Source organism: Hermetia illucens, chromosome 1 (genome assembly GCF_905115235.1).
Source record: "Hermetia illucens chromosome 1, iHerIll2.2.curated.20191125, whole genome shotgun sequence".
Taxonomy (NCBI): domain Eukaryota; kingdom Metazoa; phylum Arthropoda; class Insecta; order Diptera; family Stratiomyidae; genus Hermetia; species Hermetia illucens.
This window is the reverse complement of record NC_051849.1, coordinates 173,023,418-173,043,090: the sequence shown is the minus strand read 5'-3', so window position 1 is coordinate 173,043,090 and position 19,673 is coordinate 173,023,418. Positions and strand designations below refer to the sequence as shown.

The 19,673-nt window shown below is 39.3% G+C and overlaps 1 protein-coding gene across 1 annotated transcript; it reads left to right on the top strand.

The window, feature by feature from the left end:
• The first annotated feature begins 15,396 nt into the window (after nt 1-15,396).
• LOC119646672 (piggyBac transposable element-derived protein 4-like) lies at nt 15,397-17,260 on the top strand. The gene is made up of 3 exons (XM_038047205.1): nt 15,397-15,693; nt 15,830-16,476; nt 16,588-17,260. Exons 1-3 carry the CDS (start codon nt 15,397-15,399, stop codon nt 17,258-17,260), a joined length of 1,617 nt encoding a protein of 538 aa, XP_037903133.1.
• The last annotated feature ends 2,413 nt before the right edge of the window (nt 17,261-19,673 follow it).

The following is a 19,673-nucleotide window of genomic DNA, read 5'->3' as shown; positions in this document are numbered from 1 at the left end:
TCACCGTTGTTTGTTGCCATTTTAATTTGGGACCCAGCAGGAAGTCGCTATCTCCGTTATAAAGCGCAGTTGCTTTAAATGATCCCCGTGATTGTCTATACGAACAGGGAGGTCACGCGCACGTAGACACAAATCCTTATGTTCAGAGCCGGAATCAGGTGATAGTCAGGAGTCCATCTCAACTGAGCTTATATTTTCAAATGAATGGCATCATAGCTTTGAACATACTTGCAGCCCTATCAAGGTTACGGGGGACGGAAGCAGCTGTAACATTAACTTGAGAGCCGTTTCCACGAGATGTCACTCTCGTGTACTAAGGTAACAGAATGCCATAGCTGTTAGTTCATGTGCGACCTTTTCCGAAGAGCTGTTATCAATCAATGCTCGTCGTCATTGTCGCCGCTCACGATAGTTCAATATCACGTCGACTAGTGGTTATCCGGGGCTACCAACTGGGAGGTGTGAGTCGGCTCAGTTTGTAAATAACAAGGATCGTTACTATCCAGCAATTTTGTCCTGTCTGTCCGAACTCGTTTGGTCCCTCACTAATAAAAAGACATATATGTATCTTCGACCAAAATATTTATTCAAAAAGGGCTAGATTTTCAGAAAATATCCGTCAATACGAATTGATTTCTATTATTGATCCGTCGGTGAAGGTTATTATATTCGCAATGCCAAATGACCTGCAGATGTGGCCACTACAGGAAAGGCAAATTTGGAAATCATATGAAATCTCAAAAGGTAAATATCGAAATTATAGGATCTGGTATCAGGGCCTTCTTATGTTATTTCCGCATACATATAGTGTCATTAGCTGCATTCTGTGCCACTTCTAAGTAAATAGTAGTGGATTGTGAACGTCGTAGTTCCCATCGCTCCAGCAATACTCGGACAACTGAGCCTTAGGATGTGTTTCGTCACTTCCTGTTTTAAGCAAAGTTCAGTTTTCGCCACCAGACGTTGCATGAATATCTACAAAAGAGATCAGTCCATCCAGTGATCTTGTTGTGGTGAAAGCCTTTAAGTCTTATCTACTGCGTCTTCACTGCTTACTTGTGGGATTCACTTAGATTCGTCGCTGTCGCTATTTCCAGCGTGGAGTTCTGATGTATACTAATGGAAGAAAATATCGAAAGCTTTACTCTACAAGGCGGTATGACACCAACAAAATTGAAAAATTAAACAATTGCATGTAAAATCGCGATACAAAGAAACGAAAGCTCGATATCATCTCTTATCCGACATTCCAAAGTCGAAGTGTGAAGCCAGATTTGCATTTTCGTCAAAGTTCCTGCTTTAGGTCTCGAAATTGGTCACCATTTGAAATGGAAACAAAGGGGGGAGACGGGGGATAGTTAAATTGATCATCCGAGTTTCCTATTGCCAACTATTTTGACAGAACTTGCCAGCAGTTGTGACCATCACCACCTGTATAGCCTAATGAGACTTCATTTATTAACTCGTTGTAACCAGCCAAGATAACATTAAAGGAAAACATAAGTCCCGGCAAATAGAAACAAAAAATTAGAACCTTTCCATGATCCAATGCCCCTTTTCTAACTAGAAAAATTCCTTCTCGTTCATACTTCAAATGTCCTTCAATTCAATCCTTAAGTTATCTTCTTGAAATAGTGGAATCAAATCTTCGCAAAATAATGAGGAGTTGCTGGTTATTAGCAACGATTGCACTCAATCGAAATAGAACCATATTTTTTTCTATCATCCCCGTTCAAAAAACCATTTCGTTAATTTAATTGTCGTTCAATGGTGTCAGTGCATTTTTCCTATACAACTCCTCGAAATACGGCCCATTACCCAAATCTACTTTGTCCTTTTTTCTCGAAATACATAGTTAACCGGCTATAAAAGAAGATGTAAAGCTTTCAAATGGTGCTGTCTTTATTTCAAATTACTCAATTTAAACAGAAAATAGGAGGGCGGAAAGGTCGTTTAAATAATTGAAATTTAATGGTCATTACAAATCCACTAGATACACAGCCAGGCCAAAACCTTCTACCTCCTTGGAGTTAATTTTTAATGCCAACTCTAGGAATTAGCTCGAATTTAGAGACCGATAAGCATAATACAAATGTTCCGGAACGACATTAGACCCAAATGAAAACAGAAAATTTCCATGGAAAATAGATGGAAGACATGGACGAAAAACATGCAAAAGTCTAGAACAGAGAGCGAAGGAAAACTTTTTACTTAAAGTCTTAACAGGGACTTTGTTGGAAGTGAAATCCTCCCTCATATATTTAACTTTCGATTTCTTGTGCTCCATTAGGGCAGACAGTTATCCTTGAGCGCTAACTTAATTGCGTAATATCCATTTGATTTCATTTGCATTCAATTAACAATCCATCAACATTCAAAATTTGATTCCTTAATCTCTTCCTTTCCTTCAAATGTACCATCCACATTTCGCCACGATAAATTTTCAACCCTTTTCCACAATATGAAGCACAGGGTGCTGTATCCCGGGAAAAACAAAAACACAACCCAGGAGAGAAAACGAGCCCATGTTTAAGCTTTACTTCTTCTGCATCCCAACCTCCTGCGGCCGTTGATTTTGATTTTCTAGTTTCCTAGTTTGCTACATCATTTCTCCCAAGGCCTTTTGATTCGGTCTAACGTTTTGCCGATGATGATTCCCAAGTCCTTGCCGTTTGGATCTCGAGTCTTGGAAGTTTAATGTTTTTGTTTATATCATATATAGACGAATTCAGGCAAAGTTTTCCGCCAATTCTGAGAAGCTTCTGTATTTGCAACGTCTTATTCCACTGTACCGAAGAATAGGGTTGACTAGATAAATTGCGTGAGGTATGTGCCCTTAATTGTCAGGTTGATCAATTTGAAACATACACCCTACATTAGCGGTTTAAATGAATTTTCAAATTTCGTGTGTAAAATTTACGTTTTTTAGGAACAGTGAAACCTTCAGAGCAAATATTCGTTACTTTTTAAATTTCCTTACTATAAGTTGAGAAGGGTATCATAAGTAACCGTTTTATCTCTCTATTACTTACAAGTGGCATAAATTCATCTTAGTGCCATCGTTCCCTATTCCCTCTATACAATCGGAATAAGAACATAAGGAGATAGCCCTTGACCGTTGCCTCAAAGTTGGATTAGTGAACAGTTCAACTAAAATTGGAAATGAATTTTCAAAATAATAAATTAATTACATCTCGAACGCCTGGCGAAAGCATGTGGCAATGCTTGTACTCGTGTGTAGCAAAATAGGATTTGCTTCACTATATATCAAGTCTTGAGGGCTTCAGGAAAACCAAGAACTTCATAAATCCTACCACGACTCCTTGTTCATCCCAAATTATGATTCAACTTTCCGCTTCACTTATTCATGTATGGTTAACGATTTATTCACATATCTAAACCGACGGAAGGAACGCCACCAACAAGGACTATTCCTTAGTGAAGAGCCTTCATCTGGAGGGACTCTGAAAATTAAATACAATAATATCTTGCAGGTATAGTGTGGCAAAATAGATTAGTTTAAACCAGGGGTGCAGTCTATGTGGATTTCTTGCATCTTTCGAAATCCAGACACTTAACATTTTGTTGTTAATGTTCAATAAATAATAACAATCAAGTGGCAGTCTTAAGAAAATTATTTTTTTCGCACATAGTTTATCGAGCCGTTGAGCATTGAAAGTTTGTCAAAAGTTCGCTAGTTAGTCCTCAGACCATGGGCTTTTAGTAAATTCAGATAAACTCCCAATGGTATTATTTAGAAAAAGGAGGAAACTGGAGGATCTTTGTCATTCAAAGGCGATGAGAATAACCCGTCAACTTGCGAATAAACGAAATATCTAGGAGGGGCAATCTATCGTCAATCATCAGACAAATGGTTTGTTCCATTTCGCGTATCTTCTTTTTATACTTCTTTTATCGTTTTGTGAAGTTTTCATTAGAAGTATACAAAAGCCGTTTGCGAGTTGTCTTCCGCTTAGAATTTTCCAGTCACACAGGTATTCATTTTTCGGAAAATTCTGGCTCGTTGAATCGATAACGATTTAGAACTTTGCTTCTCGCTTCGTTTCAGAGTTGCAGATTCTATGAACGGAAGCTTCGTTTTTAGTAATCTATGTCAAATTCGTCAATTTCTCGACTTCTGTTGCAAGATACTGCAAGGAATTACCAATCTTTGGGTTTTGCTCATTGATTTCACTCACTTCAAACGCTTCTGTCTTTTCGCAAGAATGCCACCATGACTTTGTATAGTTTTTCTGTCCGTTATCGTTATCGTTATCGCCTATAGTAAATCTGTACAACTTTCCGTTAAACTTCCTAAATAATAGGATTGCGATCGCTTCAATGATTTCAAGCGGAAATACTATAAACCAGTTTACAGTGTAATGCGTCAAGCACACCTACGCGCCATTGTTCACGGTCAATTGAAAGGCGCAGCAACTCCTGGCAGGGCTTCCCGAGATGTGGGTACCTATCCTCTACTGTTGTGCGCCAAGCGCTCTTAGGGCGATCCACTCATGAGCCATCTTGGAAGCCTGGATTCCACTGCATGGCTTAGCCAGCAACGTAATTCCTCGTTCCTTAATGAGTGGTCTACCCATTGTTACTTCCGCTTTCCGATCAGATCATCCATGGGTAATAGTCTGCAAGGTGAGGCAGCATTTGATGAGTTGGCTCTGCCCTGGACGAAAACACGAGTTCGAGCTTTGGGTAACATGGTGCACGGGAGGGAGGACTCTCTTTCCCGGTGCTACTCCCCTATAGCAACACAGAACAGCCTCAACTTAACTTTGGTATTGAGATAATTGCATTTTTAGATTTTAGACAACGCAGTGAAAGCGGATATAGCACTTTTGATGCCTCGAGCGATATTCATTTCAGATATATAGGTGAGCACGACCTCGGATGCTCTGCCCATTAATGTAGGTAGGAGGAGGACGATGACCCGTCAGGCAGAAAACCTTGGTTTTCACTCCGATTTTACTTGCCTCTTTTCCACATTTAGAGCTAAGGTCCATCAGCCCGTGAGAAAACAAATAAATGTCATCAGCGTGATCGAGATGTTTGAGGAAATAGAGATGCCATGCTCCATTAAATTGCGCTACGTCTTTCGGACAAGGTAGTATGAAGAACTTCACCGGTAACAATAAGATATAATATCGGGCACACACGGAGACTTATTACGAATCCTGCCGAGCGGAGAAGCGACCTCACAGACGAAAAAAGGAAGCCTGGGAAAATCAAAAAGTCTGTGATTTCAAAAAATATTGGGAGCAACGGCACCGGCTGCGTAAGTTTTATCAAACAAGTCGGTGGATTGAAGCTGTATACACCACACAGGTCATCCCACCGAGACAAAGAGGGAAATCTGATTTCCGACAGAATGAGCTTATTGGAGCGATTGGTTGAGTATTTTGGTGAACTGCTCAAAAACCGGAATAGGTGATATGGGGGTCCCGCCAAATGAAAACTATGGGCAAATGCTCCTACTACCAAGCACAGAAGAAACAGTCGGCTTGAAAAACATATCTCGTCAGTAGTCGAGGCAATCACAGCCGAACTGATTAAGTATGGAGGCGAACAATTACAATCAGCGGTTCACTAACTTATGCTTAAGGTGTAGGACAGCGAATCAATGACTCATGATTGGCAAAGCGGCATTATTTAACTCGTACAGAAAAAGGCACTGCAGCATTTATAGAGGTATCACGTTGCTAAGTACCATCTGCAAGATATTCTACGCTATCTTGCTAATTCGGATAGCTCCATACACCCGAATATCATTGGCCCATACCAAAGAGATTTCACTCCAGGCAAATCATTAACAGACCAGATTTTCCCTGTGCGGCAAGCGACGGGAAAACTGTTAGGATATGGACATCAGTTGCACCATCTTTTCATCGACTTTAAGACCGCCTGCGATAGCATAGTCAGGATAAAAATGTACACCGCCAGCTGAATAAACTGAACCAGAATAAAGTGCGAGGCCAGATAAAAGCAACCAGATCACTCTCGAGTCCATTCAACATCAAAAACGGTCTAAGACAAGGGGATGCCCTATGATGCGTCCTCTCTAACCTGACCCTGGAAAAAGTGATGCCGAGGTAAATACGAAAACACCTGCGTCTTTAAGTCAACCTAACTACCGGCCTGTGATATCGGCATCATGAGAAGAACCACCCAAAATATACAAGCTGCCTTCTCCCAGATCAAGCAGGCGGTGCGAGATCTTGGGCTGCACATTAGTAAAGGCAAAACGAAATATATGATGTGAACGTGAGCACCAAAAACCAAAGGAACGCCAACATCAAATGGCACTGGTCAAACAAACACAATAAAGATAGGGGATTACAACTTTGAGACTGTTGGAAATTTCTCCTATCTAGGGTCGAAAATCACGATCGATAACAGCTACAACGATTAAATCTGTGCCCGTTGGTAACCTATTTTAGCTTGCAAAACTGTTCCGGTCGGAACTTCGGACAATTATCTTGTCAGTTCTCATGTGTTCTGCGTTCGAGAAGAGAACGCTTTTTGGTTCCCTAGAAGAGGATGGACGATTTCGTAGCCTATATGACTACGACATATATCAGCGTTAACATGACCGCCTCGTTGTCGTGAATAGGAAATGCTCCGTGGATTCCGCATTCCTGAACGATTTGGAGGTGATCAAAGGACTACTCAACGTCCTCAATGCAACATGGCTTTCACTGGAGATTGCGATGCGCCTATCCTTCAACCGCTCGTCAATCACCCATTTTACCGTCCTTATGATAGCATAAACTTCGGCTTAAAACACCGTTGCATATTATTCCAAAGGAAAAGCCCACTTCTCGTTTTTATTCGAGAGGTAGGCTCCGGCTTCAGAACCTTGTTCTGTTTTTGAGCTATTGGTGTAGAAAACTTTCTAATTAGTCTATAAGCTGCTTTCGTTGCAGTGCTTTGAAACGATATATCCAGGGGTTGCACATTGAGTAATGTATTTAGAGTTGCGCCGGATGTCGTGCTCATGTCACCTATGATACCGGTAATGCCCAGACACACAGTTCTTTACAGTGCGGCTAGTTAACGGTCAAAACCTTTTGTCTCACTTTAACCCACCACCACCATCGGCCTAATGATAACAACACATATCCATATGAGGCCTGAGTTCCCATGTCGAGGCAAAGGTCCGCCTGCACAAGCTGTGAGACCTCGTTTCATCTTTACCTCTACCTGTTTGTTCCAAAGAAACTTTTTATCTAGAGTGACTCCCAGATATTTCACTTCTTCGGAGAGTTAAAGGGTAGTACCCCTAATCTCAGGGAGGCAAAGTCCATCCAGTTTTCTCTTTTTTGTGAATAATAGCATTTATTTAGATCAGTGGATCAGTGATATGGAATCGGTGGATCTTGGCGCAAAACTTTGAATCTTTATATCATATTACCTTTTGTGCAAATTCGTTTTTCTTGCCGCTTTGTGTTCGGCGTCTATTCTTCCTGCCATTTAACCATTTACATTGTCGTCATTTCTTGTCGGCTCATTATTTTTTGCAACAGATTTATCACACTATTGCCATTTGCATCTGATATTCTAGAGGCTCGTTAAACCATCACACTGGATATCGAGTTCTTTAGAATTGACCACAAGTGATCCCAGAGCTTCGCAAAATATCTTAGATTATTTTATGTTTGTGTCTAAGATGCGGAGTTTCAACTATGTTAATTCAGCACATCATAGCTGAAAATAGCCAGCGTTAAACATGATTTCGAAAAATGGACACTTAGTTTCACGAAATGGGGAAACAAAATTATCCACTCGTTGAGACCCTTTTGTAAAATGTTTACAGGTTTAGAATATTCATTCATTATTAGCAAGAATACGTATAAACTAGGCTTAATAATTATCTTGTTTTCACTCAAAATCTCAATGCCCCATGCAGATAGATTTTGCGGACATCTCCCCTAGTAACCACTTTGCTTCGTCTTCATCTTATCTTGTACTTACAAACGAATATAAGAAGTGGTAAAATCTCCATCATAACACTTTTCTGGGTCAAAAAGCATCAAGGTATGCAAACCTTAACCAAAAAGGACATCTGTCTGATTCCATTGATTTATATTCTTCGCAGTCGACCTGTCACCGAACTGCGGCATCAACAATATGCAAATTTTCTAACTAAGGGATTTAGTATCTCACCACCGAGTTTTGTTTTACAAGGGCAAAAGTCTTCATGGAAAGAAAAGGCACAGGGAAAAAACCGAGTAAGAGTGAAAAACGCGACACTAAAGCCTTGTGGAGAAGCGTTAAATTGCGTTAAAATTGTAAAAAATGTCATATCAGCATTTGGCGAAACAATCTAAATATAATAGCGTAATTTACATAAATATACAATTTCTGTTTAGTATTCATTGGGGCTTTTATAAATGTTCTCCCAATAATAATCATCAGTCAACCCTCGAACTCCAACCCGCCTTGGGATTGCGGCGCTTTTCAGTACCCATCTGAAACGCTGCAAGTCCTGATTCAACCCCTACACACTCCTGCCACTTCCATTAGATTTCATTCAGTTCGGGAGGCTCATATTTGTTGTCGCGAAGATGACAAGAAACATAATCGATTTATACTTATTCGTTCGCCGTTGCTGGCGTTACGATTTTCATATCGTATCTGTACATTTTGACTACTTACAGCAAGGGGAACGGAATAATATGATAGAAGGATACCTTCTGATCTACTTGTTGTTGTTTCTAATATTGAAATTTTTCATGAAGTCTTACACTTGGTAACTAAAAGATGGTACTGTAGAAATAATAATTCCAAAGATTATTTTCAAGATTAAGATATTTCATTTACCTGAAGCAATAATTCCAATTCGATGGTTTTCTTTGTAAAAATTAGACGTTGTTAATTTACTACAACAATTGGCAGACCACAACCCCAATGGTTTCGCTATAAATATAGTTTTGCGAACCCAGAAGTGAGCAATGACGGCATTGCAACAAAACTTGCTTTTTAGATTTGCATATTAATTCTGAAGAAAGAGTTCAACCCTTTTGTCCACATTATTTTAATGCACAGTGTATACACTTCTAAAAGGTGCGGACTCCACCTCATTTCAAAATTGTCGATATGGAAATAGGGATGAAATGATGTTTTTATGATTTCCATTTAAAGATTCGAATTAGGAGTGGCGTTAAATTGACTTTGACATTTTCCTTGGGACGACATGTTTAGACGGCTATGAATAAAATTTACCTGAGTTGAACTCCGTCAACAAAGCAAAGATATAAACACCATTCAAGATGTTGTTTACGAAAAACGATTTGAAAATTTTGTTGTTCTCCGTTAAATTAGACTGATTTGCATGTTTCCTGAATGGAAAATGGAAATTATTACTGAAAAGTCGGATCAGAACTCTAGGTATAATTTCGCGGTATTTTTAGCGATTAAATTGTCTGAAATAATTAACACTTGTTGTTTTCCTATTCGCAAATCTTATTTATTGGTCTTACAAATACCGATATTTCGGGAAACACTTCTTCCCTTCATCAGTGTCTGCTTTTCTGCTTTTCAGTGGGTTTATTAACTATTATATTTATATACTATCTAAATCTATAATAGATTCTGATAGATTCAAAGGCAAAATATCAGTGTTTGCAAGACCAATAAATAACACTTGCAAATAGAAAAACAACAAGTGTTAATTATTTCACGAATAGGAAAAATAGTGTTAATTATTTGAAACGGATCAGAATTGTTAATCCCGCAGATAGGGACAGTTGGACATATTTGGTTTATTTGTAGGCTAGGAAGAGAAATGATAAAATTGATGAGGAGTATAGCTTCCCACGTGGTCACAATGAGAGAATAAAGTATCTTTGATTGTTTGATTGATCCATAAAAATGTAGGCGCTTTGAGGAAAACGAGGAGAGAACCTACATAAATAAAATAAAACAGCAAATGGTTAGCCTCTTCCAATGACCAGGAGCACACTGTTTCTAGCTCTTCTTTATCTACAGCCCGTTTCAAAGGTTGGCATTTGGAAGTCACTGTCTCCAAAAATTGCGATCCTTGGATCATGTCCTCCAATTCCTCAATCCAAGCAGTGATGCACTATTTTCGTCAATTAAATCCATCAAGTGTTCTCTAGGTGCTTTTCTTTATTCGTTTTTCTGCCCCGAATATCTTTTAGTTATTAGATAGTTCCTTCTAGGTATTTAAGTGTTATTCATACTTTGGACAAGTTAGGTCATTATACCTTTGTACGTTCTCCCACGTCAAATATTTCGTACAGATCGGGGTTGCCCTTAATTTGTCATCTACCTCCAACTCATTTCACCTCATTAATTTTCTTCAGAACTGTTTTTTAAAATGCATCCAGCCTTTGCTCAGATGCTTGCATAACATTCTAAGTTTTGCAGTCAAAGTATAATACCAATAGGTCTTATAAACGCGTAGCTTCGTACTCTTATGTATGCAACTAGGCTTCAAAATAACCAGGGCGGAATACAACGCTTGCTTGGCGAGAGGAATTAATCTTTAAGGAATTTCTCGTTTGTGTGTTCGATATAAAGTTATTTATATTATCCATATTCCATTGGTCGCTTACGATGTTTTGTCTAATATGATCCCATCTACTACATGTGTTCTCCTGGCCCATGATTTGACTTCTGACAGATATTGACTGCGAGATTCGAATCTAGTATGAGATAGAGAGTCAGAATCCAAGGCCTGCGAATTGAGTAATGGATTTAGAACTGCGCCGGATGTCGTGACGGTAATTCACAGCTATACAGTTCTTTACACACTCCAACATTTCAGCGAAAATGATGTTGAGCTGATTTGCCTGAAATTCTTTGGATTTGGATAGTCATCTTCCCCTGGCTTCGGTATGAAGACTACCTTAACTTTCTGCCAATATGAAGGCACGTAGTCCAGAGTATGACATCCTCGAAAAATATTTCTTAGAAGTTGCTCTAAGTACTTTATGCCCTCCTTTAGCATCGCTGGGTAGATGCCATCCATGCCAGGTGGTTTGAAGTGTTCAAAGGATAGTATAGCAGCTCTCGCCTTTTCGTTGGCGATAACCGCTCTTGCAGTGTCCCAATTCGCCTTGGAACGCTTTTGTGGTGAAAGGTTGGCGAATACCGCTCATTCTCTCCCTCCCACTTCTGAGGCTTATCCCTAGTGGTATACTTCCACCTGAGTCTGTACAGACTCAATTCTGGATTTCGTGAAAATACCATCTAGTTTTCTAAGAGAGCCCAACTTGCTCGACTCATCCTTATTAAGGGCTCTGTATAGTCTGGAAGTGCCTTTCTCGTTCCGGGTCCTCACAGTATGCTCTAAAGGAATCTTGTTTCGGACGTTTCACGAGCCTCTTATATTCACGCTGTGATTTTCGGAAGTTTACCCGTCTTCACTCTTGCAGTTTTCTTTCCTTCAAAGCACTCTAAAAGTGTGGGATTCAGAGTTTCCAATTGATCTTCTATGGCCGAAAAAGTTCTTTGGGAAGCTGCCCTTTGTTTCCGAAAAGTTCATTAAACTTTGACCACTCTGTTTCCCTAGGATTCCGTATTTGTCTTATAGCCTGTTCGCCTGCAGTAGGCAGAGAGTAAGAACTCTGACTAACGGTGATCTGACAGATTTCTTCTAGCATTCGCCAGTGTCTAATCAACTCTAATAGCTTTGTAACGCAGATTGGTAGGTCAATTACTTCATTTTAAGTTGGCCTCATGAACGTAAAAGCGCACTTCATGTTTGTTGGACCGTGGAACTGGTAAAATCAAACAGCTTTTCAACAAATATGTTGGGCGTGTGCATCAAAACCTTTTAAAAGTTCAAGGCCATTTGACTCTGCATTCACTACTATCCCCCATTCCAGGAAAAGTAAGCAGAGGCAACTTTGACGTTTGTTCTCTTACCATTAACCTGGTATTGTAAGATGATCGCAACTTGCTACTGGGAACATAATTTTCTAAAAGTAGTTGTCTTTAACAGTTTTGAAATTAGAACGCAGGTTCTCGGCCATGAGGTTCTCTTATTAAAGAAGATTCTAGCCTCCTTTGCTAATCCAATACCACTTGCCTCTTGAACCAGAAATATATAAAGACAGTCCTGCAACTTTGCCATCACTTTGCCAGTAGATAGGAAGAGGCATTGACATTCTACAGGCTTATTAGACTAATCTTTATATTTGTATACATAAGTGTATTCTCCAATTAAAGAGCCTGCTGCATCTAGTAAAGATTTAACCAGGGTTACCAGCTTAATACCGCCTTCCCCTGAAAGTTCCGCTTGGTTGCGTCCGGTTTCTCTAGATATTGATGCAGCCTATATCCTCATTCCCATGTTATGGGCGGGAAGCTTTCCCAGCTCCACGGTGTTGGACTGCATGGATCTGTTTCCACATATCGGCATTAGACCAGTTGGGTTCACATCATCGGCTTCACTTTCTTCCGCTTTTCCTGGTAGAGGCGGGAGAGCAGGTTCTGATAGCCAAGATGAAACCTGTAGTTTCCTCTCCTTTGCGGCTGAAGTCTCCTTTTGCGGAGCTGTACTCTACTCTCATGAAGAAATAGAGCATGTCTATATTTCTCCGTGGGAGAACATGAATCTGGTGGGGGCTCCGAAATCCGTGTCTCGGCCATGGCTTGATTGCTTAAAGTCACGAGTGCATTTGAAGTGTGACTCCCTACACTTGAAGAGCTACAATTCGGTGTTTCATTCACACCTTTTGTGTGGTAATGAATTACGACTGGCTTCTTCACTAGGTGAAGTGCTGTCGGAGAAGGAGATAGATTTACTTAAGATGACTGTTATAAATGTAGTGGGCAATCTAGTTTTGTCACCGTCATTTGCACATTGTTCAACTAACCGGCAGTGAAGGACAAATCAGTTCGAGTGCATGACGACCAGCAGCGAATTGAGGAATCGTGCTTTTTCAGATTGGAAAGAGATCATCGTTTGCTACTTAAATCGCTTGCTTTCACTTGCGTGCTGCATTTGCGCTTACTCGTAGGGACGCTGTTGTAATCTGCGTGGTTACTCATGGAGAAGCATCCTCCGCTTTACATTGCATTTCTGAATCTAGAGAAAGCGTTTGACAGTGCGCCACACGAACACATCTGGTATGCTTCACAACAACACTTGCCACCACGATCGGAAAAGTAAAGTAAAGTTCGAAGTGTCTCTCTCTCCTTGTTGTTATTAATCAAGGTAGCGTTCTCCCACTAATCCTCTATGTTCTCGTTATGGACACTGTCGCTCGGGACATTCAACGTTCATATACATCTAGATATCTCGGATCAATACTCTTAGCCAATGGAGAACTGCGCTATGAAATTGCTTCACCCAATAACGCAATCTGGATGAAGTGGCGTTCGATAACCGATGTTCTTTGTGATCCCCGTATCATCGAACGCCTCAAATCTAAAATTTACCGCAATGTCGTCCGTTCTGTCTGTGTTTATGGTTGTGAGTGTTGGCCGACTATAAAAGACAATGAACGGCGTGTTGCGGTAATGGAAACGAAGATGTTGCATGACACGTTTTGATCATACCCGAAATAAGGATATCCGTGATCGATATGGAGTTGCACTTCAATGATATGGCCACGTAATTTGAACTAACGGGAATTCACTATCCCAGACTGGTCTGAAAATAGAAGTCGATGGTAGGCGACGAAAAGGCCGTCTGAAGCAACGGCGGCTTGATACGCTAAATGGGGATTTAAAAGCCTCGCCATTGCATCCAGATCAGGCTTTTGATAGAACAAAATGGTACAACCGATCACTACCAGCTGACCCCGCTTGTGAATGGGACAAAGACTGAAAGAAAAGAAGAAGAAGTCAAGTTGTTGATGTTGTCCTGAAGGGTCGCCACTAGATCTAGTTGCTTACGAAACCGTGAAAGTATTTTAACGATCGTAGCGAATAGAATACTGTAAAAAAGACCGGTAATCTTTCGAATTCCGACATCGTTACAATTATCTGATGGACAGTATAGGGTACGCCATGACAAAAGCGAATGTACCATTATCCTAGTCATGGAAGCATTGTGCAACAATATCTAGGTTTGAGTCTTCCTATTCGCGTTTTCTCATCGATTTGGAGATAGCCTTGGACAGGTCAACTGTGAATGTACCTGCGGTACTCTGCGCAGGAAGGGCGTTACCAAATTGTTGTTACAGCTACTTACGATGCCACAAAACGTTCCATGGCGTATCGAAGGGAAACTTTGGATAAGTTCAAGTCCGAAATGGTACCTGCATTATCTCATCAGTATTACCTTCTCACGTTCGAGATGATGCTATTCGCACTGCTTAGGCCGGAGGTGTGGAAGAGTTCGGTGAGTGGCGACATCATTGCTTGGCGTTTACGGGATTTAATAGCAATAACACATTAAGCCAGTTGGTATGGAGTTACCATCAATTGGCCGACTAAACGAAAAATTCTTGATGTGGGGCCAAGGCACTCGAATTTCGTTGGCAAGAAGAAGCTGACAGACTGGCACACCAAGGGTCTGGATAGACAATGCAGCCGAATGGAAAAATAAAAAAAAAAATTATTCCGGCAGGAAAACTTGTGCAAGAAATTCTGAAAGAACGCGTGGCGGCCTTTTTTGTTGTCTATTAAGAAGTGGGATATGAAACCCTTAGTAAAGCTTTTAACGGAACACTATTCCCAAAACTACCATGGAAAAAATACGGCTGGTTGTCTCCGCTATATGTAGATAAGGTGAGAAAGAAGAGGAGACGGCCTTGCACTGCAGTGCTACCCGGACTCCTCAGATCTTTGACAAAGATACCTCGGTAAAGTTATATTCAACGAAGAAACTGCTTCTAGACAATGCTCTGAGTGGGCCCAACACAAGAGTAGCATACTTCGAGCTGCGACCCTCCTATTCATCTAAACTAACTAAAAAATGTAAAGTCTCTAAACCGTTTGGTGTCGGTAGTCGCCTCTTAGGCAGCTCTATGTTACTAGACTACTTGCTCCGATTCCACTGAATTCTCGATTAAATTATTTTATTGCTTAACCTTCATCCGTCCCTCGTATCAATTTGATACGAATCGCTACTTTCACGTTCTGTATTTTGTAGTAATATTAATATTTTGACCTGCTTTTTTGGCCCAAGGAATATTTTTATGAAATTCATTAGATAATATATTTCCTTCTTTTCTATCTTTCACCCAATTGGCACAATAAAAAAAGTCACGTAAAAGCTCCTCGCGTATCAAATTGATACTACGTAATGTTATGTGTTTGGAAACAGAGGTACAGTACCGACATTTGTTTTCTTGTAGCTATCAAACGAACACAGTTCTGTCTGCTTGCCAAGGGTAAGCAGCGCCATAGCGGTTATGCGTTTTGAAAATTTTTATTTTGTGTTCACTTTCGCGTTTTATTGTCGAAATGTCGAATTTATTTGATTTCGATTCTCGTGAAGACGACGGGGAAGAAAGTGATTTTGGTCCATTTGAAACTAGTAGTGACGACGAAGAATATTTACCAGAACCGGGTGAAAATGATGAAAGTAGTGAATACGAGTCAGACGACGATGTTGTAGATAATGAACCACAGCAACATGAAACTACTTGTTCTGAACCGAAGGAGTTTGTGTTATCGAAAGATGGAAAATATTGTTATTTCGAGCCGCCGCCACAATTGCCGAATAGATCTAATGCTTCATTTGCTCTACATGAACACCTGGTAAATTTTTCTTCATATTCTACTTCTTCTTGTTATGCTTGTGATATTTGCTTGAACAGGTCCAACTTTGTTTGCGTCGTCACGATGTACTGATATTTTGTCGTCTTTTCTATTATTTATGGAACCAATCGAAAAGACAATAGTTGAAATGACAAATTTATATGGATCTCGAAAATACAAGGAACTTTGGTTACCAGTTGATATTGCTTCTTTGCGCGCCTATTATGGTTTGCTAATATTAGCTGGCGTGTACAGATCGCATGGGCAATGTATAAATGAATTGTGGGATGACCAAACAGGACCACCAATCTTCCGCGCCACAATGACTTTGAAAAAATTCAAACTAATAAATGAATGCATTCGTTTCGATGACAAAGAACAGAGAAAGGGAATTCGATCAAGAGATAAATTGGCACCAATACGAAACGTTTACGACAAATGGGTGAATCGATTGAAAATGTGTTACACTGTTGGAAAAAACGTTACAGTAGATGAACAACTTGTACCATTTCGCGGTCGCTGCCCATTTACACAATATATACCATCAAAACCGCATAAATACGGTATCAAAATATGGTGTTTGTGCGATGCAAGTACATATTATGCTTGGAATCTTGAAGTACTCGTATATACGGGTCGCGATCGAAATTGTAAAGCAGAAGTAAATCAAGACCAAAGAATTGTTCTGACTCTAAGCAATCAACTGAGTTGTCGTAACATCACAACAGATAATTTTTTTACTTCACGGCAGTTGGCCCTAGAATTGAAAAAGAAACAAAACAAGTTGATTGGGACGATCAGAAAAAATCGAAAAGAAATTCCACCATTGCTGCTGCAAATGAAAAACAAACCAGTATATCATTCCGCATTTGTGTTCGATCATGATTTGCGCAGCACATTGGTCTCTTACGTACCAAAAAAGAATCGTTTTGTCACTCTATTTAGTACACTTCATGACCAGAAAAGTGTGGCTAACGACGAACAAAAAAAGCCGGAAATTATTCGATTCTATAATGCGACGAAAGGTGGTGTTGATTCTCTAGATAAACTCGTAGGCACTTATCGCTGCAAACGCAAGGTGAATCGTTGGCCATTAGCCCTTTTCTGTAACATCCTTGATACTTCAGCATACAACAGTTTCGTAATATTTATTCATCTCAACGCAGATTGGAAATATGAGAAAAAAAAGTATCGCCGTCGCTTGTACTTAGTGGAGCTCGGAAAGCAATTAGTTACACCATATATTGCGAACAGAAAAACTCGTCCTCGAACACCAAATGCAAATGCTGTTATAGATGAAATTCAGAATATTTCATCAAGATCATCATCACCAACGACATCAATATCAGCAGCGCCAACATCAACGACAAACGCATCGCGAAAATCGAATTTACCAAATTCTCAAAAACTCACGCATGCTCCGTCAGCAGGAAAACGAAGTCGTTGTGCACATTTCGAATATAAAAACAACAAAAATTTATACAGCAATCGCTGTGATAAGTGTATAACTTATGTTTGCAATGCACATCATTTCAAACTATGCACAAACTGCATTGATAAACTATAATTTAATTCATTTTTTCATTTTTTACATTTCGGGATTGAAAGTTTTTTGCGAAAATCGACTTTTTTTTTAATAAATACTTATGAACTGAATTCAATTTTTTTTAAATAAAATATTTTCGAAATATTTTATTATTTATTTTATTTTTCCAAATAAAAATAAATAAAAATGCATGAAACACGTCCACTTTCTATGGGGTATCAATTTGATACGCGAGGAACTTTAATGTGTGGGGAAATGAGGGACGGATGAAGGTTAATTTGTAGTTTAGCTTATTGTCCAAGAAATAATTCATCAAAATAATATTCTCAAACTATTTGGATTTGCTTTTCTATAAAATTCCACGCTGTTCCGAGCTACATCGTCCTCCGGCATTTCTCGCTCTTTACCTGAGGTAAATTTCAAGTTCATCGTCCAGCAAACTTTCGGAGCCTTTGTAAGTCTACTTACGGTTGCCTTCTGGATTTCAGACCTTGTATATCATATCTTCTTTCATGATACGCCAGTACTAAATTGCACGCACAGGAACCTATAACCCTCAATTTGCAAGGACAGCTCCAGTACGGCGTACTTTTTGGGGCGAATAGTGTACACCTTAATACAAAAAAAAATAATCTTATTAGGAAATAAAACTACTAACTACTACTTTACTACTAAATCTTCTCGATAATAATCTGTTGCTTAATTTCGAACTGGTCTATTGTCATCAGTCGTACCTACAGATATAAATGCCACTTATTCCTAATTTGCTTTTATAGTAAAATACGCGTTATACGTAGACTAACATGTAAATCAGAAATTGGTTCTGTTAAAGCTCTATTAATTTATATGAATAAAACAGCAAGCCTTATGAGAAAAGGGCATTTCTCACTATATGACATGCATAGATATACGAGTACGTACGCTGCTTAAATAAGAAGATTCAATCTTAAACATCATTTAAAAGCTAATGGCGTTTGAATAAGAGTCAAACTATCAAACCGTAGGAATTTCTTCATTTCTTACACTGCATCTTTCAATCATATGGACCATAAAATATTAAACGCAATCTTTTCTTCCCGTAAGTCAATCTCAACTAAATCTTCAGGTTTCCGCACTAATTTATGTTCACTTGACAATCGCATCTGTTTGCTTATTAAGCAATGACCCCCGTTGTTTGCAGTCGTTTCATCTGTTCATGAGCAATTCAGGAGAGAAAGGCAACTACTACCCCAAATGTCGATGCCGGTTCCATAGCGTACATGCATTGCCCTGAGAATAGGACTCCCACGATTGAGAGATTGAGATGGAACAACACAACAATTAAATCAGCAGGAGGTTAAATTAAAATGTTTATTGCCGGCAAATGAAGAAACTAAAAACCATTTGTAATGTCTGTGCGATATTTACTTTTCTTTAGCTTGATGATGGAAGGTTGTGATTTTCTTGGCTTACTTGGAATCAACGGCGGGAAGATGTTCATTTCAGTCAGTCGTTTCTCGTAAATTAAAAGATGCCGAGAAGAAAGATATTGCTTTCTGTTAGAAATATATGTCCTGGGGTTTTATTTCTCAGCTTATCAGAATCAAGTCGAAGATGAAATGAAAAGGCAGGAGTAAGCTCATAACTAGGTTGGAAATAGCGATAATGAAGAGAATTCGGTCGGCTTATTTGCATGAACGTACATTTCAGCTGAATTGTAAAAACCTCGTTAAATTAAGATTGATTGAAATTGCAAGTTACACACATTTCTTATTCGATAGACTGTAGATCTTTTCCGATCCCAAGGTCCCAAGGGCCAAGAAAGCGGATAAGTACAGTATACATACATACATAGTTACCATATATTATATATCATTGCCACCACTGATTATATTTCAGATGATAACAACAATTTTCCTATCCAATGAAAAGATTTGCATATCAAATTCACGCCTTTCCAAATCAAATTCATGACTTCCCAAATGAAATTAAAGGTGACTACATTCCCATTTTTCATAGATGTTTTTTTTGTATTACAAAAATTAATTAATTCATTTGAAAAGTCGTTCATTTCATATGAAATATGTGAATTTGATTTGGAAAACTATTGAATTCATCTGGAATGTCCACTGAAATATACGGGAGGGAAAAATTATCCCTTCTTGTATTGCGATAAAAGCTCCTCCTTTGCTAAGATGTCGCTGACAAACTTCATCACACGCTAGGTCAATACTAGTTCACTACTAGGAAAACCTCGGATCCTTTGCCATTGATTTAGCACAGTAGTTAAGCACTGATGAAATAAGTAAGTAGCTGTCGAATTAAATACTTATCCTATATTCAAAAAGCAATTTTATATAAATAAAACACAAAAATGGCTTAATTTTCAGACAAATTTATACTATATTATCTCCTTCAAAATAGCATCCATCTGTGCATGTATGCATGGGCTCGC

What these genes read in the sequence shown, in the direction of transcription:
- LOC119646672 (XM_038047205.1), top strand. Translation starts at nt 15,397, where the DNA reads ATGTCGAATTTATTTGATTTCGATTCTCGTGAAGACGACGGGGAAGAA. An exon ending in TTGCTCTACATGAACACCTG is followed by an intron (nt 15,694 to 15,829) that starts GTAAATTTTTCT and finishes CCAATCGAAAAG; the next exon opens with ACAATAGTTGAAATGACAAA. An exon ending in TTGAAAAAGAAACAAAACAA is followed by an intron (nt 16,477 to 16,587) that starts GTTGATTGGGAC and finishes TGATTTGCGCAG; the next exon opens with CACATTGGTCTCTTACGTAC.